Genomic DNA, 25727 nt, shown 5'->3' on the forward strand with positions numbered 1-25727 from the left:
TGTGGATGATGTTGGATTCATGTTCCTGAGGACACTCTGAGCCCAGGCTGTAGTCAGATGGTGTGCCTCTGGGGATTTATCACTGAAAATATAAAATGTTTGTAATTTCTCTTTACTCTGTCTTTTGCTTATTTAACAGTAATGTGATATCATTCCATTTAAGATTTACTCCAAAGAGTATGTTTTCCTACTTAAAACAGAGCCAGTAAGTCTTTTATATGCGCCCACAATTATTTTCCGTCTGCAAACTGCAACAATAAAGAAAAATGGATATAATTCACAACTTAAACAGATCTTATCTTGCTAAGTATTCATATTGTTTATTGATTAAATAGGAAACAGAACAGCATAGATGAGACTTTACACAGAGATAGATATTGATCTCATCTGACTATAAGTGGGATAAGGATAGGGATGTGCCAGTGTACAAGTTGGAAATCTCATCTCAGCATCCTCTCTGTCTCGCTCGAGTGTCAATTGTGCCATTCATAATGGCTGCTGTCCACTGTCCATTTCACTGGAATGAGTTATTTCCATTCCACCATCAAAACCAGTCCTTCCCATAGTTCACAGTGAGATCTGATCATGTTACATATGAGCAGGGAGCGGGTGGACACACGCTGTACAGTTCAACACCTTGTGCAAAAATTAATGGCACATTTTCTTCTACATAACATCCAGAGATAGGTGTGGAATGTGAATTTGGTTCTTGCATTTATTTGAAGAGCTTCTCCAGACATAAATAACACCTAAAGGGACTGGTTATTATCAAAGAGACTTGCTGGAAAGAAAGACAAAAAGGTTTGACGGTTCCTACAAAAAGTGGGAGTAACAAAAGTTAAAAGTACGGTAGAAAAGACGGAACAATTTCTGAGTCTGTAGGAAAAGCACCCTTAATTACAAAGGCACTAGCCCATGTTGTGTGTGTGACTGCGTTCCCAGAAGACCTCTAATCGTGCTTGACCTTTGTTACTGATGCTACTGTGTGTTCAGGTGTGACCCTGAACCTTTCCTGAGTGCATGTCCAGTTGGCTCAGCACCAGAGAGCCAGAATTGTTGCTGTGGCTCCCAGTGGAGATGTTTTGTGCTTGAGGGCTGTCAGCCGCCTTGACTCTGTGAATGTTACTTATAGTGTTGTGAAGCCAAGAGATGACAGAAAAACAAGTCAAGAACTACTGAGATAGAAATATGATTCAAAAAAAGAGTTGCCATGTAGTTATAGTGGAAAGAAGTTGCAGTCAAAGCCATAATCTGTATTGTTGATTCATTCAGTTAGTTGTTTTATTTTCTCATCTGGGGGATGCCACTCGTAGCTACAGGTTTATTACCAGCCCTACGGACAGGAACCTTCGACACTGGAATCTTGGTGCGTGGGGGCCCTACAGCGTGAGGGATTTGTGACGCAGTCTGTGCCCCATGCTTTACTGGTATCTTTGAGTCACGCGGTAAATTGGAGAAGACCTTCGGCTGGGGAAGCTGCTGACTCTCCCCTTGGCTGTGTTTAAAAGCGGGCACATTAGCCTCAACATCACTGATTTTATCTTTTCTGCCTGCGTCATGCGAGTTGAAATGGGGCCTTTCTTCTTCTAGCACAGGAGTAGGTGGGTCCCTGCTGCTTGCCTCTTCATCATCAACGTGATGACTTTCCCGGACAGGTAGCTTGCCTCCTCTGCCCCCTCCAACTATAGGTATTTTGCTAAGACCTGATGATGCCTTTACTGGTGGAGTCTTCCTCTCTATGGGGGTGGTGCCCTGGAGGCTTGTTCTTGACTCATTATGTAGTTCTTCTAATGTGGAATCCACGATCTGGGCCCCCTGGGCAATGTTGCTCCTTGGACTAGCCACTGGCCTGTCCACTGATGCCTGTCCACTTCCTCTTATCTTTGCTGTGGCTGGGGCCTCACTTGGCCAAGGTGAAGAGGGCGGAGAAGTAACAGAGCAAGGTGCAGGGGAAGGTGCAGGAGGGGCTTTAGATTGAGAAACTGGAATCTGAGCAGAAAAAGGAGGGTCTTTAGATACAGTAATTGGGATACGAACAGGGGCAGGAAGGTCAGTAGATACTGAAACAGGGATATGAGCAGGGGCAGGAGGAGCTTTACATGGAGAAACGTGAACTGAAGCAGGAGCAGGCAAATCTTTAGATACAGGAACATGGATTGGAGCAGGTACAAGAGGGGCTTTAGATTCAGGAACTGTGATTGGAGCAGGAACATGGGAGTCTTTAGACCCAGAATCTGGAATTTGAGCGAGGGCTAGGGGACCTTTAGATGGAGGAACTTGCACTGGAGTGGGAAGAGGCAGATCTTTAGCTACAGAAATTGGGATCTGAGGAAGAACATGGGAGTCTTTAGACAAATAAACTGGATTTTGAGCAAGGGTTAGGGGACCTTTAGATTGAGGAACTTGCACTGGAGGAGGTAGAGGCAGATCTTTAGCTAAGGAAATTGGGATAGGAGCAGGAGCAGGAGGGGGCTTCGATTGAGAGACTGGGATCTGACCCAGTGGAGGAGGTGTTGCTGTAGAAACGACAGCATGAGTGATAGGGGCTGGGGCTGAGGTTGGGGTTGGTGTGGGAGCAGGGGGCCTCTTATCTGAAGAAGTTGGAGATAGAATTGGAACAGATGCAGTGCTGGGTTGGGTTGTAGGTGTGTCTCTGGGGGAAGATGAAAGACAAGGATCTGGAAAAGTAACAAGGGATGGAGGGATCTTTTTAAAGTCCATCGGGCTTGAGCTGACTATAGGCTTGGAAAGGGCTGCAGATACCGAGCTGGTAGTTGCGGCTGTTGTGGGAACTGTTGTCATCTTTGAGGGGATAGGTGCAGGAGAGGGTGGTTTGGTTGTAATGGTACAGGCCGGTGATACTGTGCCTGGGGCTTTATAATCTCCTGCGGTTGAAGTTAGGGAAGGTTTGTAGGAAGTGGAAGTTTGAAGGTTCAAACTGCTAGTGGGATCCAATTTAGCAGGTGGATCTGGGGGGGAAACAAAAGGGGTAGGAGGGCTACGGGTTACTGGTGGAGGTTTAACTGGCGCAGGAGGGGGAATAGCTACAGGGCTATATTTACTTACTGAAGCACTAGTTGTAGGAGCCTTGACTACAGCGGCTGGGGTGTTCGGAGGAGCTGCGGTAGCAGCAAAGGTGGGGCTCTGTGTGAATTTAATTTCCACTGAAGGGGAAGACTTTACGGGAGCAGAAAAGCTTGTTAATGTTACAGGGCTAGCTGAAGATTTTGCTGTGGTGGCTGTAGGAGTTGATTGAATCTTAATGCTGGTAAAAGGCTCAGACGCTGGAGTAGAGGATGAGCTTAGTTTGACTGAGTTAGTAGTCAAAGTGGAAGATTTGGTCAACGTTGTGATGATGGAGCTTGGCCTGGCCATGGGAGAAGAGGTTGAAGTTTTCTTTGGAGGAGAAGTAAAGTATTGGGTCGAGGCTGTTGAGGGGACGGTGATGGGAGATGGTTTTGACGCTGCAGCAGTGCTGAAAGAGGTGAAAGTTGACAGAGGGGAAACGGTGGGTCTGGAGAAAAGAGATGTGGATAATGGCGTGGCTTCAGTCTCCACAGCATTGATGGCACTGCTGGCTTTTCCCCACTCGGCCTCCATGTCAGCCATTATGTCTCCTCCCCCTGAGATTGGGTCAAAGGTCAGGATTGATGAGAAGTCCGCCAGCAAGCAGCTCAGGCTATTGTCGCCAGGTATCAAGGATAGTTCAGAGAGGGGTGAAGGCGGCACATTATTCACTGGGGGAGCTACGGTCTCTGAGGGGATTGTGGCTGCACTGTCCGTTGTTGTTGAGCTCCTGACAGGCTCACAGGTATTTGAGCTGTCCAGAGAGCGAGGCTGGGTTTTGGGGGTGAGGGGGAGGTCCTCTTTGATTATTTCCACACTGTTGGCACGGGACGACATGAGGAGTGGGCTCGGAGGGGATCCCTCCTTGTCCTCTTTATCTTTTGAGCGGAACTTAACATTGTTAAAGAGACTCTTCAGCCCACGACGTTGCCGAGCCACCGGCTGGGACACCGTTTGGACTCTGCGGTCCCCTGCTGCTCTCCGGCCGCCCCTCATTAGCGAAAGGAAGCCGAGGGACTTGGCTGAGCAAGCTGAAGAAATGGAGTTGCGTGCAGGGGCAGAAGCAGCCAACACGCCATCTTCCTCAAGCCGTTCCTCCTCTGCCTGCTCGTGCTCTCCTTGACTCTCCTCCCGTCCCTTTTCCTTGTCCGGCTCCTGCTCCGAATCTGGTGAAGCAGTCTCTGATAATCCATCAAGGGTTTTGCTCCTGCTAACAGGTGATTTGTTGTCCCCTTTGCTCCGAATAGAAAATATGTTACCTGACTTGCGTTTTCCAAACAGCTTGAATCCTTTTCTGATTTTTCCACTCGGCTGGGTTTCACAAGGCAGGGGGTCCATGTTGTCCGTTTGTACATCCATCTTCTCTGTTTCCCCCTTTCTCTGTATCCTCCAGTCTCTATATCCTCCAGTCACACAGTGCAGTTATTATTCCCCTCTTCAGCCAATTAGGCATTTATATCCTTATCTTTATCTCCGTCCGTAGCCTTGCTTCACCTCTGCTGCTCACTGCCTTTCTCTATCGGCTGTCTGTATCCCACCCTCTTCCTATCATTCCCATCCAGCCCTTTCTCCTCTATTTCTCCCTTACAAAAGCCCCTCCCATTTGCCTCGTTTTTGTCTGGCTGCGCTCCCTGGTTGCCATAGCAACTGAGGAGCTAAGCAGCTTTCGTCAGCAGTGCAGAGCCAGAGGCTGTCATCAACCCACCCTGAACACAGCTTTCTCTCCGTCTCTCTCTCTCTCTCTCTCTCTCTCTCTCTCTCTCTCTCTCTCTCTCTCTCTCTCTCTCTCTCTCTCTCTCCTTCTATCCATCTGATGACTCTGTTTACATGAACAGTAAAGACAAATAACCCATTTATAAATTCTGAATTCCGGATGATCTGGTTTCAAAATGATCTCATCCAGATTAATGCTATGTACCTTTACATACAGACTAATCTTTTAATGTAGCAGATTTTATTTGATCAAAATAAAAATGGTCTTCATATCAAGTGTGATGTAGTAGCACGGTAACTCACCCAAGGCTGTTAAATGTTATAAAATCCTATACAATTACAATAGTATCAATAGTTATCAATTATGTTATATATTTGTGTGAGCTTTTGGAATTAAATCCCATCATCGAATCTATTAGGGAGATAATGCATGTTTGTGCAGTATTCTCCTCTTTCAATCTACCCATTATTGTGCCTATTACTGCAACAACCTATGATACATCTTGATGTTACTATTTTAAAAAGCAACTAGGGACATGCCCTTTTCAGATCTTAGCAGAGTCAAAAACAGACAATTGAGCCATTGAGAATGATTGCATAACTGTAAGTGAATAAATGAATAGATTTTATTTTAAAGGGTAAACATTTTATTAAAAAATACTGGGTATGCTCCTAGTGTCTGGTTTTGTTAAAATTATTTTAGCTAAATGTTCATTTGAGCATTGCTTCAAATGATAGCATTCTGTATAGAGGGGAGATATGGTGTGTAGGAAAATAACATCAAACACCATTTTTGTATCAACACCATGTTCTAGCCATCATTTATTTTCACACTTTCTCATGGTCATGTTGTTAGGGGATGTTAACAGTCATAATTACATGCTATCAGTGTATTCTATTTGGTACAAAGGAAAATGATTTCAAATTAGATTTACTAAAAAAAACTAAAAAACAACAACAACATTCAAGCTTTATTTTTGGACAAAATGTATTCTCTCTAATAACTGTAAAATGACCGTCAATAAAATCTGTCCTGTGAGTAATGGAGAGGTGAATGCATGTTTATTTTTAATAATGCATTAGTGTCAAACAAGTACGGCCTCTTGTGGTTGCTTACAAAACAACACTGTTGTTGGAAGTAAAAGGTACACTGACACCGAAAATTAAGCTGCTGTCTCCTCTGCATGTGTACTCCCTGGCCTAAATAAGTCTGACTAAGTGGGTCAGTAGGCTAGTATCCAAACAAATCAGTTATCCGCGATGTGATAAGACACTATAGGAGGTTTATACGTAGTCAGTCACACTGTACATTTGTAGAAATATATAATATTAATTATAATTAAAGTGTTATAATATTAAATTTAATTGTATTTCCTCAATCTAATGTATGTAAATATGTTCAATGCACATAAATGATTGCAGCAGCGATGGATGAACACTGTTGCAAAGACCTCCCTCATGCTACAAGAGAGAGAATAGATTATATTTATTAAATGTGTTGGTGGTTCAGTGTTTGGATCTTCATCATAGTTTAATACATGCAACCTAGGCACTGTTATGATGAATACAAATGTCAGTTTCTGCTGTCCAATTTATTACAAAAATACATCGGTTGTCATAGGATTCACCTGAACATCTTAGTCACCATTATTGGGATGACCACACAAACACATCACATGCAACAATACAAATAAATAGATATTATTCCCTGTTCTGTAAGTAAATGTAAAATGTTGTTCTTCCACACATTCTTAAACCTGCATAAATTTTTTACTTTTATAGTATCTACTACCTGTCAAAAGGTATCTGCACAAGTTTTGAGATATCCGTTTTTGACAAGTCTGCCAACACTCTCCAGCACAATAGAAGTGAATGAAATTTCTATTATGGAGCTCAATCCATTGGAAACCACATGAACAACTCCACAGTCAACATCTCTGTTCATTATGAATGTCCCTTTTACTCTGGTCAAATAACTACAGTTTCTCCTAGGGAGAAAGTAGTACTTTGGCTTAACCAACTCTTTAAGTTACCTACAAGATACAGATATTGACAAAGTCACGCAAGTAGGATTGATGAGCTCGCCCAACAGAATGAGGTTAAATGTTATACAAATTGAAAACAGTTTATCAGACTAAAGTCTTACTATTTGAAGATCCCTGCACTAATATGACCTGATGTAGCATTAAAGAGATGTGTTGCCTTGGACTCCTTTGCTGTCTCTTCTCCTAGACATCATGCTCCACAAGAGCGGTTTGCATGGCAACCTGGGCGTTCTTGTCATTGTCACATGCCTCAGAGGGAAGTGGATCATATGTACGACGGTAAAAACAACGAGTGACCAGAGTGATGATGAACATCTCCATGATCATCATCTGCTGACTTAGCACTGCAGGACAGAGAGAGAGAGAGAGAGAGAGAGAGAGAGAGAGAGAGAGAGAGAGAGAGAGATAAAGAAAGTCCATGTTTCAGATGAATTATTACACTTTTCACACACGTCAGCAGTGGATGCAGAGAGACATTACGAGAAGTTTCTTACTGGATCCACGAGCTTGGGACGAGAAGGGAGGAGCACAGGCGATGGTTCCATCCAGTGCCAGGATGTTAATGATTGATGTCTGCAGCTGACTCAATACAAGTACGAGCTAAGAAGAAGAATACTTGATCAGTTACTTACTCAACAAACATTCCATTAAAGGTGCACTGTGTAGAATCTCTAAGTATTAACCTTTTTCAGTGGGAGTTTGGTGGTACAGCCCCAAACAAATGCAACTATAGCCAATGGGATTGAGGTTAGAACTCTATGTCTGATAGGAATTTGTACCCGTAGTTCTTATATTTATTTTATTTAAACTGAGACTACATTTCCCAGAAACCTTGTTGCACATTCTTATTTGCTTCACTAAATAGGATGAACCACTGAACGGGACTCCTCTATCTATTGTTGTTAATCTGATTGGTCTTTGTTTCATTTGTTTTCAACTGTGTGATTGATCTAATGTTCAAGCATCTCATTAATTTAAAAATGCTACACAAAGCAGCTTATTCTCTTATTTTCAAATGTGTGTGTATTTGTTGATAGTACCATTATACTGAGAAGGTTTTGCCTATATGCCAGGTAAAGACATGCAACTGTACTAGTTTATTGCAGTTGACTCACTTGATACATGGCATACTTGGGTATCATTTTGATGCTGCGTAGAAAGCTGTTAGTGTTCATGAAGATGATGGCAACTGGCCAAAGGGAGGTGATAGTGAGAACGCCAATGAATGGGTTAATCCAAATGGCTGTACCAGTGATCTCTAGCTGAAAGAGAAAACAAAGTAATATTTGAAACGTAATGTCATGGTTATTTCCATATTCAGTACAATCAGATGTGTCCTATCCTTACATCAGCGAGATCAAAGTTGCCGTTTGTCCACAATATGATGGAGAGGATAGAGAGCACCGTCTTTAGAATTGCATACTGAAGTGCACCCAACTTCAGCCAGAATAACAATCGCCTGAAAGAACCCACCAAAAATGTATAAAAAACCATTAAACAATGTGCAGTCAGTATAGAAAGAGTATATTATATACAGAATATAAATCAGAGCATGGGGATCTCAATTTATGAGCCATAAAGATCCAAAGGCTTGAATAATTAGAGCCAGAACAATAATACCCAGACTGTATTTGTATGGAACGGGTAGAAATACCGTGACATGGGCACACGGGGTAAACAGGGGCAGCAGCAGCAGCAGGGTCCAGTGCTGACCTTGAAGGTTTTACCAGAAAAGCGCTCCAGAAAATCATTGGTGCCCCCAAACTCTTGAATCATCAGAACCAAGATCTTATACACAACGACCGCAAAATAACTGCAGGGACAAAGAGAAGGAGGTGTTTAAAAAAAAATAATAATAATAACACTCTGAAGTGCTGAATTATTTTGCATACCATGTGATACAAGCTCCTTCAGCAATGGAGACAAAAGTCACATTTAATTGATTTACTACATCAAATTTCACCTACTGTTGTTTTAGGGCAAATCAAAAACAGCCCTTGTAAATGGATTTGGACACACCCCGGTTAGTCATGTTGTACTGTGTGTACTATAAATCACATAAACCAGAAAGCACATAAAATGTATCTCTGCTGGCTGCAACATCCTGTAAAGAGTTCCTGCATTTTATTGGGGTTGAGCAGTTGCTGGTTGGAGATGGTACATCCATTTCTGTGGGATTCATCATGTGGTTTACTGTACACACTTATAGCCTCCACAAGTTGTCAGGGCATGTCATATGTTTAGTCTTTTAGCTGATGCTGAATTCTCGACATAAAGTGTGTGGATGGTTTGTCAAAGAAACCTACATTTTTCATACAGTTTTTTCTGTGACTTTCATGTAGGCTTACTTACAATGACAGCCTGGCTGTTTCAAAGCATGTAAATCTAAATTATAATGAAATAAGTTACTGTACATGGAGTGAAATATAATAAAGTGAGATATGGATTTCTATTATAACCTGGAATCTGATATGTCAATCAAAATAATATGAGTGAGGAGTTCACTGCAAACTGCGACCAAATATGCTGCTATAAAATAACTGACATGATCCAGGCAAAAACTGGTCACTGGTAACTTTTGTTTTTTAAGAAAAAGATAACGAAAAATAAAAGAAAGCAAGTGCAGATAAGAGAGTATCTAGAAATACAGATGCTTTTGTTTGCTTTGACTCCACTCCTACGGAATAAAATATTAATATCAGTGAAAGAAATCCTGTACTCAAATGATTTGCCCTGTTTATTAATTTAGTTGTGTGGTTGAGAGAGAACGTACCAGTTAGACGTCATGTCCGTGAACATGACTGCCCTCGGGATCCACATCCCAAAACAAGACATGGTGGCAATGACCTGAAATATAGATATACAATTAGGTGCTTAATTTTTTTTTTAAATAATCAGCATAATATAAGGTCAAAAAAGAGCCTGAATGCTTACTGGTGCTGCACCATTTATCCAAATGATGGTTGTCTTCTTGGGGTAGGGCACTTTTTTATAAATATAGACACACTGCTCCAGGTACAGTAGCAGGGTCACACAGGACAAGAAGGTGAGAATGGAGTATTGGCAAAATCCAAACAAATCCAGCTCTGATTTAAAAGGGGGGAGGGGGGGAGTGAGAAAGGGGTTCAGATTATTACACCAATTTGTACTATATATATATTAGTCACAGGATATTATCTAAAAAGAAACCAATTTCATATGGCAGATTCAAGACTGTCAGACACACAGACGCACGTTTGAGTGACCTGATAGTGTCATCACCTCAAACTGGTTGATAAGAAAACATTATCAGCGAGCAGGATGTGCTTATGTTGGTCACTTACGCTTTATGATGTCGATAGCCAGCGGGGGCTCTTGTAAACATGCTGGATCAATGGTGCTGTTGATGACTTCCTCCATGGCATGCAGATCCTCCATGGCATGCAGATATTCCTCTAGAGAAAATTCACTAACAGACTTGAATGTTGAAAAGAAATGGTCGAGACAATCACAATAAAAAAAAAATTTAATTACAAACGTCTACTTAAATAATTTGTTTTCCCTTCACATGGCCGTGTGAGCCGTTGGAGTTCAGTAGCAGACTGAACAGCAAGCCTACTTTACCTTTTAGGTGACTTTTAAGGAGTGAAGGTGGGTTGACAGGCTGAGAGCTTACAAGTTTATGAGGAAATTTCAATAAGTGACTGTCACTCATTCATTCACAGAGTCACAGTAATTAAGACAAAACAAAGGTCAGAGTTTATGTTCAAATGCGAGAGCCATGAGTGAGAGGTGAACTTTGACAGGGTGTGTTGGGTCCTTCCTAGTAAATATAAAAGGACATAAAAAGATAAAGGAATGACGTTTAAGCTTGCACTATGAGTATACAATTTATATATCTGTAATTCAGTTTGACCGCCTTTTGAACAAGGGGTTGGTGGGGTAGTTGAAAAAGCTATTAACATCAGTCGACCATACAGTATACAAGAAGAACCACTGACATTAAATAATTTTGTAAAGATGTAATCTTATTTTTAATATAGAATGTATTATTCAAATACATTGAATTATGTTATTATTATTGTTGTTATCACTCTAGTTCTTTATTTGGTGTACTGTGGGGTTCAAATAAAAATGACTAAGCAATAAGCAATCAATAGATTAATACACATTAAAACAGTGCCAGGGGGCATTGTATTGCGTAATGAGTACCATACTTTTACCTTTGTTACTTTAATTGCTGATAATACCTTAATAATTAATGTAAGTACAATTTGGAATCTAGGGCTTTTACTTTTAGAGCAGTATTTCACAGGGTGGTGTTGCCACTTACTTAAGTAAAGGATCTGTAACTACTAAAATTGATACAAATGATATAAGTTGAAATTAATAAAATGTGGTTGGTTGCAGCATTGTTGCATTCATGTAGTTCTTAAAAAAGTTAAAAAAAAAAAGGAAAGAAAAAAGGATTCACTCAATTACATCCAAATCATACACCAAAATGAATTAAAAAATTTAAACAATTGATCATCCAGGATAATTCTAAATTATGTATTTAATGAAGGGTTCAAAGGGTTTACTTTTTCTCATAGTAAAGTGGCGAGTTGAGATTTCATCTGTTGCATTACATAGAGGTGAATGGCACTGAGGTTGTTCACCTCTCCCAGGCTTTCCAGAGCTCATCATGTTCTGGCGCCAGACCAAAACTCACAATGTTCACACAGAGAGTTTAAAACATTCTGTTAAACGTGTACCTGTACATCAACAGCACTTACACCATTTATTGCGACATGCAGACTTTTTAAATGTCAAGTTGAGGGCTATATCCCAAATATGATGGATATAGACTTAGATTGGATTTCCTTCCTTAAAAAGGTAAATTTTCATGGAGCTGAGCTGACGCCTCAAACTACCATTAAAAAGCACAATAACATGTTAATGTGTAGCGGGTGTAATGTATAGCCAACCATGTTCACAATTGTTTTGCATTTGTGCATACTTACATTCAAAATTAGCCAACAAAGGAAAAAAACATATTTTATATATTTCGTTGAGTGTCACAGGAAACACAAAAAAAAACAGATATAACCCCTTGACAACTAATTTTAGATATTGTAAAGGCATCAAACCCATCATTTAACTGGAATTTGGCTAAATCTATAGTTTTGCTACTTATGATAAACATCTGAAGGGATATGGCTGTTCTCCACAATCAGTCTCCTGCAGATTTGTTTTAAAGGCAAGTAACAGTTTAAAATTCCTCTCATTTGTTGCGCATCACAGCACATTACTAGCCTGGTTCTACCAGACCATCGTACTTCATTTCAGGGAAATTAAAATTGAGCGGAAGTAGTAGGCGGGCGGTGCCAGGCTAGCACATTACTGTTTAAGATGAAGAATCACAGCTTACAGTTTGTTTCTTACATTACATTTATTGTTACAGAACAATTGAAATCACCCTGTATGAATCTTTTTGTCTCTTTAAAACAGCAGTTTTAATTGGTTCAGTCAGAGGGGTTAGTTGTCAAACTACTGTTAGGTTCTGGGAGTTCGTTCACCTTTAGGCCACTCAGTAAATCACAGACTCATCATCTACAAATGACTCAGTCACTCCCCACAGTGTGTTGTGCATCGTTTCCTACAACCGGAATGTAATATAATGAAAAAGCTGCCATGAGTACAGAGAGGAGCATTATGATGACACTATCTTATTTTTTTCTATATACATAAAATCCACTTTATCTATCCTGATTTGTGCTCTCAAGGACACAGTGGATCAAATGTCCCTGAGCCATCTAGCAATATCTTTTAATGGTTTTATTGAGGTTTCATTTTGTGCTTACTTTCCAACTTTCAAATGAATCTCATCATCAAACTGAAAAAAACAAAAGAAAAAGAACACATATTTAATCCCTGGGATTAACACTCAACAATGATCAACCTTAAAAAAACAAGTCGACGGTGAGAGCAAAGGATTGATCTTGGTAGTGAAAATGTTCTGTGGACTTATGAAGAAGACAAACATGACACTTTTTTTAAATAATATAAATATATCAAATAAGACATTAAAGTAAAATCAATAAACACTCAAATACAATGTAAATCATTTATAAAATCTTGAAAACAAATAAAAAATATTTATAGTGCAATGAAAACTGGCATTCTCATTTGTAATTACCCTGCATTGAGATCAGTTCTAGACAACAGTAATTTGAAATTATATTTTACCAATAGTAAAACTGAATTTGGTCTTCACATGTTAAATGTATAATCTATAACGTCTGTATGTTTGACCATAGTATAAAATCTTATACGTAAAAAAAAAAAAAACATGAAAACAAAAAGACCTTTAAATATTTTCAATCATGTTAAAGGCCTACTTTACCGGTTTGAATATGAAGGTGTATTGAATTCTGAGATCCTATGTAGTATAAATGTGCGAAAAAAATTGAAATCGGTTCATCCTAGCCTGAGAAAAGGCAGAAAGAGTGTTTTTTTTAACCCTATATTTCTCTTTCTCGTGACATCACAGAAAGAGAAATATAAGGTTAAAAAAAACGTACTTTGTAAATATTACTGTGATGTCACAGTAAAAGACATCACAGTAATATTTACAAAGTAAGTTTTTTTTTAACCCTATATTTCTCTTTCTGTGATGTCACGAGTAAGAGAAATATAGGGTTAAAAAAAACACTCTTTCTGCCTTTTCTCAGGCTAGGATGAACAGATTTTAATTTTTTTTTGCACATTTATACTACATAGGATCTCAGAATGCAATACACCTTCATATTCAAACCGGTGAAGTAGGCCTTTAACTGTAAACTACAGTAGATAAGATCATTTGACAGTCGAAAGTCTTCATAATTGCACAGCGCATGGAGTTTAAAAACTGCGAAATATTGCGCACACTGTGTTTTTATGTCATTTTGTATGATTCATCATACAAATCTGGCCTAAGTGGCTCCCATCTCTACATCAAACAAACCCAGATAGAGGCTTAGTTATTAATTAATACTGACAAACGATTATTCTCTAGTTGAAATCTGTTATGTTATGAATTCACGTAGATAAAACACAGACAAAGTCTCAGAGTTTTTCCAGATGAAATAATAAAAAATAAAAATAAACATTTGAGTGTCTTTGGCTCAAACCAAAGACGAAACCTGTGAATAACCTTCAGACTGGTGCAGGTCGCTGTATAGTCTCTGTTGACACCATATTGCTGTGGTGCTAGTTTAAAGCACGCTGGATGAAGGATGGTCCCTTAAAAAAAAAAAAAAAAAAAAAAAGCTGTGGCTTGAGGCTGCACTGTCAAAACTCAAAATGAAAAGGTGGAGGATGGCTCCCGTAGGTGGTGCTGATGCTCCTGGTTTAAGGCATCCTAATTGATGAGTTCTTTACTGGTATGCCAGCAACCTGCGGCGACAGTCAACAAGGTACAAATAAACACAAGAGTAGGTCCAACCAGCACAAATTTACAGTATTCAAAGTTTTGTCATACCTGCTACGGCTGACCCTCAATGCTCACCGAGACCGTCTGGCCTGCATCTTAAAAGAGACAGCGAAGACACAAGAGACATGTCAGGAGAAGTAAAGGGTCGCTTTTTGAGTAGAAAAGTAGTTATAATTAATAATCCAAAACATTTAAATGTAAGAAAAATCATACCAATTTTCTCCTTGCCGTCATCCACTGTGTGTTGTTGTATATTGTTACCGAGGACACTTGTGTTGGTCTCCCCATTAGCCATGCTGTGATTGAAGAGGAGAGAGAGACAGAGAGATATATATACACACACACACACACACACACACACACACACTGTATATATTTATAGACGGTATATATGAAAATACATTATACCAACCATTTGCCATTTTGCTGTGTGAGAACACTTTGTGCTTGTTCAGAATCTATGTGTACCAATCTGGTAACATAGGAATGTCCATCTCCCTGACTAAATAAAAAGAGATAAAGACAGCATAAATAAACTGTTAGCATTGGAAGCATTAAGAGTTAACTGAATCTTTGGGACTAGTCTTTTTACTTGTACTTTGCACTAATGATATATGGAGAATACAGTATAAACATATCACTGATGCTGCCTACTTATTCCTGGTGGTTGATAGTAGCAGTTCAGAGTAGACTCACCTTGATAAAACAGGAAGCAGCCAGTACTTCCCTTCATCTCCAAACACCTCAGCTACATTCCGACTAAATCCTAGAGAAAAGCCATTTTTGTCTGGACCGTTTGGGAAGACGGGTGCCCTAAAAGCCTCTGAAAATGAATACAAAAAAATAGAGTCAATGTACACTTTTTTTGAAGGATATAATCAGATGTTGAATTAAGTGACATAGTTATTTAGAGCTACCTATGGTTGTCCTGTTCTTTCCCACAAGCCACAGATGGTAGCTGAGCAGTGACATGATGCTGATAAAGAACAAGGCCGCCACGAAAAACAGAAACAAGATGTGGAATTTGGCGTGGTGCGCGTCAGGCAGCTGTTTCTTTAGAAAGGAAGAAGCAAAAGAACAGCCTCATCAATCTGCAAGATTATACTAATACATGTTGAGTCAACATGTAAACAACACCAGCAACTATTGTCTCAGTATTTTTGCTACAATATTCTCCTTCACTGTTGAACTACGTGACAGGAACCATTGTCTTATGCAGAGCAGTATGCTGAAGAGGATCCGCTGATAGGCGATCACATGACACTTGTGCTCCACAGAGACACTTTTGTGAACCATGTGGTTGATATCATTGATAGCTGATCACAAGCCTCACCACGGCTGGGTGCACTTCATTTAATTCAATAAAAAAAAAAATAATAATAATAATAATAATAATAATAATAATAAGACTTGTGTTGTCCAACATCTCTGTAAACCTAACTGTGCTGTACGCTGATCTTAAAACATCCCATTGTGATTGGGTGGGATATGGGTGGGATATGTTCGGGAGGGAAAAAATTAATAATCCATTGTATTGCAGCTGTTTGATACTTTGTGATTTAATAAAAAAACCTTTGAAGGAAAACATCCCACAACCAAAGCTTTAATAAACACAGCAAGAATTCACATGAAAGAGCATTCAGATCAAGTGACGCTTCTGTACTTACAGTCCAGAATTTGATGAAATATTGGATGACTGTTGCGCATAGTACTGCGCAGTAGAGTGCACCGTAGGTCAAGAACAAGACGAAGAACTTGTAGTTTGAGAATCCAACACAGTTATTCACCCTGGAAGATGAAAGATGAGGGGAACATGGGAGAAAGTGAAATTATTTTTTTTCTTTCTACTTTTCCTTTACAAGCAAACTTGTGAAGGGGCAAAGTTAAATGAGAAGAACCTACCACGGGCAGTGATGGTCCATTTTCAACACACACCTTGAGAAAAAGGAGTACAGGAAAAACAATACATCCTTTTAGCCCAGAGTGGTAGACATGAACTTTTTAGGCATTTTGCTGGACTAGTTATCCAGAAGAAGCACTAACAATGCATGACCATACGAAGGCAGCAGCATAGGGAAATACACAGTGCTCAATATTTAAAAAATAAATAAATACAATCAGATAAATGTAATATGTTAAATAAATAAAAATGGTGAAGATCCCTTAAAAAAAAATTCTGAATGAGATTTTGGTTTACGGCCATTTGCAACAAAAATCACATGCTCTGTATTTGCACATATTTTGATTTCCTCCTCAGTTTTCTTATTGGTAACGGTTTCTTGCTGTACTAACATACAGGCTCCTTTGGGGGAAAGGGAGTGTGAAATGAAAACAACAAGCCATCATTTTACAGTGTGCACAATAAGAAAACAAAAACACTCACATCTCACACGTTGAGCAGTGATGGCAGCGGTCCGGTTTGATTACCTGGCAGGATTGGCAATACCGGATGGCTATTTAGAAAAAAAATTGAAAGCGGAATTAATTAATGTGCTTTACAGCTATTACAACAGCACCATCAAGACAGTGAGGTAGACTTTTCAAATGTCCCTGAAGGTGAGCTCATGATAGTTAATGGAGTGGAAGATTCAGTTGCGGCCATTAGAGAGAGCGAGAGAGGTGCACCTGAGCCCAATTAACCCTCCGGATACATGCAGTCATGTAAACACACAGAGGAGCCTGATATGCATTAGCAATAACAGCTAGTATTACACGGCACTGAAAAATGCTGTGTTCTGTGTTAAGGATAATTCACCATTGCTATGGACCTACAGGCATTGTTCTGACCTATTACTTCCTGTCATATCAAACCACTGGCAGACATCTATAAACAGTTAGGCCAACTACTCCTTTAAAAAAAACAATGGAGTACTTATTCAACATTACTTTGGATGTAACAGTGGAGCAGGGAACTTCAGAGTCATGGTTAATGCCTGAAAAGTTATATAGTTACCTTTGCTATAGAGGAAGTTCCCAACGGAATATTTTTGTTGTACCGTAAGCAATAAAAGCATTTCTAAAATCAATCAAACCGAAACAATATTTAGCTTCAATTTATTTATTAATTATGTTAGTAGCCGTGAAATAAATGTCGGGTCCCTTTGCCTTGTCTGTCTTTTTTTGTGATCCATTCCCTATACATTATCCTTTTGCCCACATATATTCTTTATTTTTTTTAATATGTTACTTTTTATCCAAAAGGGAGATTTGTGTTTATTGTTGAGTGATACACACATAAACAGAACACTGACCAAGTGTCTCTGGGACATTACTGCTTTGAATGAGGCAGCAATGACAGCAGTCAAACAGCATCCTGGCTGAGTTTTACTTTAAAGACCTACTTGACCAGTGGAAATATGAAGGTGTATTGAACTCTGAGATCCTATGTAGTATAAATAAGCAAACATTTCAGAAATCGGGTCATCCTAGCCTGAGAAAAGGCAGAAAGAGTGTTTTATGGTCTCACTGTCTAACCCTACATTTTCCCATGCGTGACATCACACATAGTAAAATGTTGGGTTAGGATTAACAGGACAGCTGGGCCAAGGACAGACTGAGGAAAGACTGAGGGAAGAAAAACCTAATTCATTATATTATAATAGCGATTTTATAATGACAGAACGCCGGTTTCCTTATCGGTGAAGTATTCCTTTAAAGGCAACTACTGAGTGTTTTTAAACAGTGATGAAATCCTCACCTCCTCCTGCCGTGCGTGTATACACGGGTAAGTTCTTCGCCACTTTCTTCAGAATCTCTTGCTGTGCCACGGCTCGCTCCTCTCGCTCATACAGCTCCTTCTCGGCTCTGGGCAGGCCGAACTGAGAAAGTATTGGAAATTCAGAGAAAGCCCAACAAATAATATAACATGATGAAAAAAGGAAGCGTTTTTTGAAATAATTTTTCTTTTTGTTTGGCTTCAGCCAAGAGTTTGACAGAAACAAACTCTTGACTTACCGCTTTTGAGGGGCTGGCTGGTCTGGACACGATAGTTTTCCAGTAAGACCATACAAACATGGTGAAGAAAATGTGAAAAATGACCAAATAGCTGACTGTTGAGAGAAAGAAAAAAATGGTTGATTTGCAGTTGCATCTCTGACATAATCTTTGCTATGAAATTGAATAACTGACATGAAGGAGAATCTGACTGTGGGGAAAGAGAAACACTTACTTCGTTCTGCATGGCCTGGGATTGTATCTACATGAAGCAAATAAAAAAAAAAAAATTATTGAGCAGTAATGAAAGGCATAAGAATTCACAACTACACATTCCACAGTACACACAAACACACACACACCCCCCGCCCCCCTTTCTCGCACCATGTGGCAGCAGCCTGGCACGGCCAGCAGTGACGCTCAGATAACAGAGAGCTTTGTTTGGGCAGCAGGGATGTCCCTGTCCTGACCACAGCCGCTGGGTTACACACATAACTACAGTACGTCTACATGCTGAGGATGGTACTATCATCAGGTCCATGCTGAAGAAAAATCTATGAATAAAATCAATCTGGTAAGTGTGTGGGGACAGAGTATGTCACAGCACACACAACTGGTGGTCAATATCTGTGTGTCAGAAACATACATCAACACTCATGAAAGCCGAAGCTCTTGCAGATCAGCAGACACTTTAAAAGTTTTACCATTTCCCTTCTTCTCCAGCCCTCACATTTTCCCCATTGACAACAATTACCATATGATGATGCAGCTTCCAGGGTGTGCTCATTCAATAACACTCACACAACAATTTAAGAACATAATTTAAAAGCGTTTCCATTTGTGATCAGTTGAAAATATCTTTAGAAGGCATAGAATAATGCATGTAGTCTAATGTGTCCAATAAAGGATAGAGGTTTACAGAAACATGGGTCCAAGTCCAGTGAGTTGACATTAAAAAAAAACTATATGTTAACTAATCTATACCCTGAAAACTATCAATAACATTATCTTTTAAGATTATCCATATATATTACAACACACAGCACATTTAGACAGAACATCTGATGTTATCTAGTGCATTGCAACTCTCGTGATTAAGTTATAAATCATTGACACATGATTTTAGCCTACTGTCTTTCCTCTCCCAATCTAACTGAAAAAAAGATGAGTAAATTAACTTTAACATACTTTGCTGCCATGAAGGATTGCAAGTATGTCAGTGGTTAAACAAACAAAAACTAAAAGATATCACCCCGGGCCCGAGGCTTTAAAGAACATACATTATGCAGCCTGGTGATGACTTTAAATCTCACTTCAACTAGCCTGTCAAAGTTGGCAACCCCGACGTAGTCAACGCAAGCCGGTGTCTGCCGCGCGAGGGCCGAATATTTAATAAAAAGGGAGGGTACTTACATACACAGAGCTCCACAACATAAGCGTAATAAGACCAACCAACAACCAGGTTTATAAACAACACAGGTATCCAGTTCAGAGCCCGTTTGCAGCACCTAAACGCATGAGAGGGCGCCATCTTTAATCCGTGTAGGACTTTTAGCTGACGCTGACGTCACACCCTTGGCTTTTAAACCAGCGACACCTTACTGCACATGCGCAGATGGGTTATAGTTCCCAATCATAGACTGTGAAAGTTCCCAATGTAAATTTGATATAATTTTGAATGCTCAGTTTATACATAACACATGTATTCATGAGTCTGGTTTGCCTCGACTGAATGAAAGCTTGATAAAGCCATGCCTGAGCAGGCATAGGCCTACTCTAAATTGCCTACCAACCAAAATCAAAGCAAAACCACAAGAAAAGCACCAACACAAAGTATTGTAGCCTAACCAGGACAAACTGTGGTCATAACATAGGCCTAGACAAAATGTAACTAAAACAATATTCATTAATTCAAGCAAAGTTATACAGTAAAAAGGCCTTCTGATACGAGTGAAGTAAATAAACAATTGAATCAGTCTATTCATTCATATCCCTTCATGATTTGTATGTTAGGATCATTGCGTATAGGATATATTTAATACACATTATAATTTCCCCCCCCCCCCCCCCCCTGAAAACAGCTGCCTAGTGCAGTCAAAAACAACTTTGTAGAGCGCTGAGACTGAACCAATACAGAATTGTTTTCTGGTCGGACAGGTAATGAACTGAAACTCATTTTAAAGCTGCAAAATACGGTGATAATTTTCTGTAGGTTCATTGCTACTAGCAACCCCTTTACATTGTTTTCAAATGATAAAATACATTGATATAATGAAAAAATTAATTATATTAACTTTAAAAACTCATAAGAGCAGCATTTCACCCATGCATACAATAATGTACTGTATGTCCATGTCAGACTGTGTAGCTGTTACCTATGGAGAAATTAAAGGATACATCACTTCAAAACTTTTATGGATTTCATACTCGATTATCAATTCCCATGAAGGCACTTTGAGGGTGAGCATGCATGATGTTTTGAGAAAAAAAATACGGAAGGGTAACAAATAACAAAAGACAAATCACATTCAAGCTACATTTTTATTTTAATATTTGTCCTAGTCTTTCAGTGAAGAAATACAGTATTATGTGCATACATTGTGATATATTGCATTTGAATAAACCAGTGATAAAATATACTTTCATTATATTTGTTGTTGATTACGATCAGTATCCTCCTTAAACCTGTTAGGTTACCAGGTTCATGACCAGTAGTCTGTGTAGATCATTAAAGATGAACAAAAGGTGATCAGCTGTATGTTGAGGCAGCTTTGCGAGAGCGGCGTGCCCCTTTCTTACGTGAGGAGGGAGAGGAAGGAGCGGAGAGGGAGGGGGGAGATAGGGAGGAAGAGGACGGGGAGGAGCCTGGAGAAAGTGAGCGTCTCCTTGTGGGACTGCTGCTGGGGGAGCCCCGGGGTGAAGAGTAGGGCGACAGGGCCTGGATCATGCGTCCACTCTGCTCCTGAATGGCATGCTAAATAAGGACAGAGACAAACAAACAAAAAAGAGTGCTTTACTGGGCTGTCAACATTGAGCTTCGCTGCGATGGTTCAATAGCTTATTTTGTGATGAAATGTTCTGTAATTGTTTGTAAGAAACTCAAACTGCTATATTTATTGTACAGCTATACTCTATGTATCTCACATTTTCCCGTTTTTATGATGTACTGTTTTAATGCTGTACTGAAACTATGGCTGTCGATACAACTAAAACATGTTTGATAAGATGTGATATGAAGGTATATTGATGGAGAGATGGGAGCACAAAGCAATTTTCCCCTGTTACTCCACGCATTGGCGCCTTAGGAAATTCCCATGTTGCTTATATCATGAACTGACACTGGATAAAAAGAAATGCTCTTCCTGAAATGTATGGTTTTGTGTTGTATGAATTTGTAAAAAAAAAAAAAAAGTCTTGTGGTGGCAGTTTTTGCACATTATGATATATCTCTGGACTCAAATGTTGGAATACTTATTAATGCAATAGGAAACGTTTGTTATTATCTTGTATAGGCTTATAAGGATAATGAAATATATTGCATGTTGGTCCCCCCCCCCCACCATCCTCCCTCTATCTCCCGTGTGGAGGGAGATTTGCCAGCCTGACTATACATTTGAAAGAGGACAACGTTCCTGCAGACAGCCTCCTACTGTTCTGGGTCAGCCTGCCCCACCCACGATTATAATATGAATGTATATCTCAAACCTGTCTGCCTCCCAACCTGTCTCCCCCTCCTTTCCCCCACCCAGCTTTACCTGTCTACCTGTCTCCCCCTCCTTTCTCCCACCCAGCTTACCTGTCTCCTACTCCCCCCCCTTGCCTGTCTCCCCAGCTTCAGACCAACCTGACCCCTCCCATGTTTACAATAACAATGCATGTATATTAGAACTGTCTGCAAAACAGCCTGTCACTCCTCAAACCCACTGTTAGACGCCTCCCCCCCGGGGGGCAAATGTTCCTTAAATAATTGACCACTGAAGCTTAAATGAATAGTTGCACATTGTAGATTGGCCTTATATAGGCCTACGCTTATCTTCTATCTTTCTGCTGTTACCAAACATTCCTCCTACCTAAGTGTAAAAAAGGTGGTTTTATGGGGGTTATGTGCAGTCCTATTCTTTTTCCAGACATATTGAATTTCTGGATTCTCCACTGATTACCACATGGTAATTACAAGACTCAAGCAAATTCAGTACTTAAACAGGGCTAACTTAGAAATGAAAGGATTGAGCTGGTATGGTTTGAGAGGGATGGTTCCCTTCAGTCAGTATGGCTTAGTATAAAATGTCAACATACCCAGGCTCCATCGGGTCCAAAAAGCTCCAGGAAGTTGCTGATGAATTCTCGCGACTTCTCTTCCCACTTGTGGATGAGATCTTGGCTCTTCTCTTCCACCCGGTAAACCAAGCGTTTGGACTTCTCCTCCACCGTACGGACCGTCTCTTTCATCTTGTCCACGTGGTTCTGCAGCCGGTACTTCTTGTCCTGTCAGTGAGACACAGAGCAAGTGAAACATCAGTTCATTTATCATGTACTGAGGAAGAGAACACCAATATTGTATTTCTTAAATCAAATAAATATTATTTCACTCACATTAATGAATCCAACGTTGAGGTCTTGGGCTGTATAGCCTCTCTGCAGGTTGCGCCGAACGTAGATGTCATAGTCTCGGACAATGCGGGTGATCAGATCGGATGTGGAGATGCCTTCTGTCCTCTGAGTGGCCACAAACATCCCTGACATTACAAACATAGATGATCGTAATCAACTGAAGTGAAATGACAGGGAACAGAATTCACTCTAGTGGCCCTTTATATGAATACTCATATCTTCACCTGCTTCCTTGATGTGTTTATAGACGTCCTCTGATCCAGCAGAGGTGTAAGGGATATCGTCGTGTGCCACGAAGTCGATCTGTTGGTGCAACATTACAGTGTTTAAGACTGATGGAACCCCACCATATCTTTGTTTCACTGTGTGACATTAATAAGCTAGAGTGTCCGGTGACTGTGGGATCTTTGCCTTATGTTTCTGAAGGAACTCTGTGGTAAGGGTCCAGGGGGCGTCACGCACCACCTCGTCCACATAACGGCAGTGTGTCAGGGCGTCATAGCGTTCCTCGTCTGTCATCACCGTGTAGCCCTTATACTTGTGAGTGAGTTCGTCACTGCAGACTGGGTACATAGAGGCAGAGAGGGCCTGTTACATGGATATACTGTATGTCTTAGACTAAGCATGAAGTTAAGAGTTAATCTGGAATTACTAATATCCAAAGAGCTTCTAGATTTAAGTCCTTTTAAAGGCCATTGATTGATATTCAGCTCATCAATGCCCATTTCACTCACACCTCACTGTCTAACTTTTCCAGTGTGCAGGTTTGGCTGCCTCGCATTCTCTTTGCTGCAAAGTATGGGATCTATACTTTACCTCCTACTATCAGGTGTGTGTTAGGAAACACATTTTTGGCCTGCATCAAAGCTCGAGCATGCCCCGAATGGAAAAGATCAAAGATCCCGTCGGCATAGACACGTACAGGACGATGAGCTACAAGATAAGGGAAAATAAACCATGTCTTTACATACCATCTTGACATTGCAAGACCTCACTTTCTTCATTCTGTTATTTATGGGATTTTCCTGACTAGGAATTCGAAAGCTAATTTCTTTCAATAGCTAAAGCTTATTCTGTTAATTCTTTAGTTAAATTAGGGTGAAATATTCCTTGAGAAAAATATGTAATAATACCAACCCTTGTTTCAGCCAAATGACTTTGTAAAAACACTGTTGTGCTAACACTTATTTTACTTTTTTTTAATTAATAATAATAATTCATTTTATTTATAGGCGCCTTTCAAAACACTCAAGGTCACCAGCTACAGCTGATATAAGGTGATACCAACATACTAAAGCATCTCAGGTTAGTAATTCTCCCACTAGCCTTCCGTTATTCCTTGCTGCTACTAAGATCTGAAGACGATTAAGAAGTGAAACCTGGTGTGCCTCTCCTGGCTTGGGCAATGGTTAACTTTTCCTGTTGGATCTCTGAGTCACAGCCTGTAGACTTGGCAAAAGCAGCTGGCTCCCGCAAAGCCTGAATACAGAGATAAGACAGGAGAGCACAGAGTGGTGAGAATTTTTTTTTTTAAGTTTGATCATCCATCTTCAAAACCACCTATCCTGTTCAGAATGTCAGCATGCGTTAGGTGAAAAGGTTAGGTTAAAAGTACAGTTTGCAGTTTACCCAACTTGCATGTATTTGGACTGTGGGAGAAAGGGGGCGTTATACTGTGTGCCTTCGCTGCATTAAAATAGCTAGCCAAAAGTGCGAGAAGACAATATACAGCATCAGTGTTTTAGCAGAATTGAGAATTCAAGCACTGCACTATAAACAATGCTGTTATGTTAAATGTCATAGATGTATTGTAGGTTTGGACTTTTTTAAGGTATGGTGTAGTTAAAAATGTAAATAATATAACAAAATAAAGGAATAAAAATTATCTTAAAGACAGATGTGAATAATCTCAACACTCTGACCTAATGAAAGTCTTTCATGGACTTTGTGTTGTGTGTGGATACATATGCACAGTTTTATCTGCTGTGTGGTTAAGTAGGCTACACTTTGAACTCTGTTCCAACACAAATGTCTGGTGTTTCTTATACTTTGTTATATTACTTTGTGGAGGGTAATACGTTTTAGCCTTCCTCCAATGCTTATAAACTGTATTTAATATTCTCCTTGTCCTTATAGTTGGCCATGATTTCCACCTGTACATCTTTCAAGTTAGTCGTCGACATGCACACAGGACTTCATATGTTTCCACCTTTGAGACAGTAGATATTAATGTTCATCTCATGCAATTCAATTATATGTTAAACTATACTATATGAGAATTATTTGATACATTTGCAATGATGAAAACGGATACCAATACAATAACTTTAGGTTAAAGATTGGCAAACTATATATACTTCTTTTTACCTGACCAAACGGCTTGATTTCAATAATTATCAATTACCATAATAAATACTGAAGATTGAGTCATGGCTATATATCGCCTCACCCAGTTAATCAGTTACCCTCCACTCCCAGGCAAGTCAAAAAACTACAAAGGGGGTAATGTTTAGCTCTGCCTGACACTTAAAACCCCAAGTGATAAGTTGCACTTATACCTATATTCACCAAATTAAGTTGTAAAAAAATATACATTTGAGAAAAACTGAATCTCCTTGATGGGACTTTACAATTATTATTTCAGGTGTACATGAATAAACACAATGCTACACATTCCATATTGCCTTGACAGGACTTACCCTGCGAGCGGCTCCTCTTTGGTTCTGTTGAGTTTGCTGTTGCTGGACATTGTTGTTGCCTCGGCCTCGTCTTCTTCCGGGCATTTTGGATGTTCTGCTGCTCTTTGTCTGCTAACTGCCCCCCACCTGCAGCTCCTCTCAGCTGGGCTTAACTACTCTAGGGAGGGAGACGTCTAAAGCCTGTGAGTGTGTTATTAGGTGTGCATCCCCTTCGGCCGGCCTGACCCT

The 25727-nt window shown here is 39.9% G+C and overlaps 4 protein-coding genes across 4 annotated transcripts; all 4 read right to left on the reverse strand.

Annotated features, from left to right (window-relative positions):
- Positions 1-361: 361 nt before the first annotated feature.
- On the reverse strand, positions 362-4538 carry LOC307260927 (uncharacterized protein). The gene is made up of 2 exons (XM_080041302.1): positions 3067-4538; positions 362-1989 (listed from the first exon to the last, which is right to left on the reverse strand). The coding sequence occupies exons 1-2, from the start codon at positions 4423-4425 to the stop codon at positions 1282-1284; spliced, it is 2067 nt and encodes a 688-aa protein (XP_079897428.1). The 5' UTR covers positions 4426-4538; the 3' UTR covers positions 362-1281.
- A 2469-nt stretch (positions 4539-7007) lies between these two features.
- On the reverse strand, positions 7008-10223 carry LOC307260293 (organic solute transporter subunit alpha-like; the record flags this gene model as incomplete). The annotated part of the gene is made up of 8 exons (XM_080040493.1): positions 7008-7168; positions 7319-7424; positions 7940-8086; positions 8172-8283; positions 8479-8637; positions 9598-9671; positions 9759-9910; positions 10148-10223. 8 exons carry the CDS (start codon positions 10221-10223, stop codon positions 7008-7010), a joined length of 987 nt encoding a protein of 328 aa, XP_079896619.1.
- Positions 10224-13519: 3296 nt separating this feature from the next.
- LOC307260437 (palmitoyltransferase ZDHHC20-B-like) lies at positions 13520-19726 on the reverse strand. The gene is made up of 13 exons (XM_080040681.1): positions 19603-19726; positions 18425-18451; positions 18211-18305; positions 17954-18074; positions 16640-16709; positions 16159-16191; positions 15924-16044; positions 15174-15309; positions 14953-15079; positions 14669-14758; positions 14470-14552; positions 14305-14351; positions 13520-14219 (listed from the first exon to the last, which is right to left on the reverse strand). Exons 1-12 carry the CDS (start codon positions 19718-19720, stop codon positions 14308-14310), a joined length of 1065 nt encoding a protein of 354 aa, XP_079896807.1. The 5' UTR covers positions 19721-19726; the 3' UTR covers positions 13520-14219; positions 14305-14307.
- A 1212-nt stretch (positions 19727-20938) lies between these two features.
- Positions 20939-25637, reverse strand: LOC307261228 (choline-phosphate cytidylyltransferase B-like; the record flags this gene model as incomplete). Its single annotated transcript, XM_080041718.1, has 8 exons — positions 25500-25637; positions 24180-24279; positions 23617-23733; positions 23212-23363; positions 23025-23103; positions 22783-22925; positions 22486-22674; positions 20939-21163 (listed from the first exon to the last, which is right to left on the reverse strand). The coding sequence occupies exons 1-8, from the start codon at positions 25581-25583 to the stop codon at positions 20939-20941; spliced, it is 1089 nt and encodes a 362-aa protein (XP_079897844.1). The 5' UTR covers positions 25584-25637.
- Between the last annotated feature and the right edge of the window lie 90 nt (positions 25638-25727).

The sequence above is a fragment of the Ammodytes marinus genome (assembly GCF_949987685.1).
Source record: "Ammodytes marinus genome assembly, chromosome: 14".
NCBI lineage: Eukaryota > Metazoa > Chordata > Actinopteri > Uranoscopiformes > Ammodytidae > Ammodytes > Ammodytes marinus.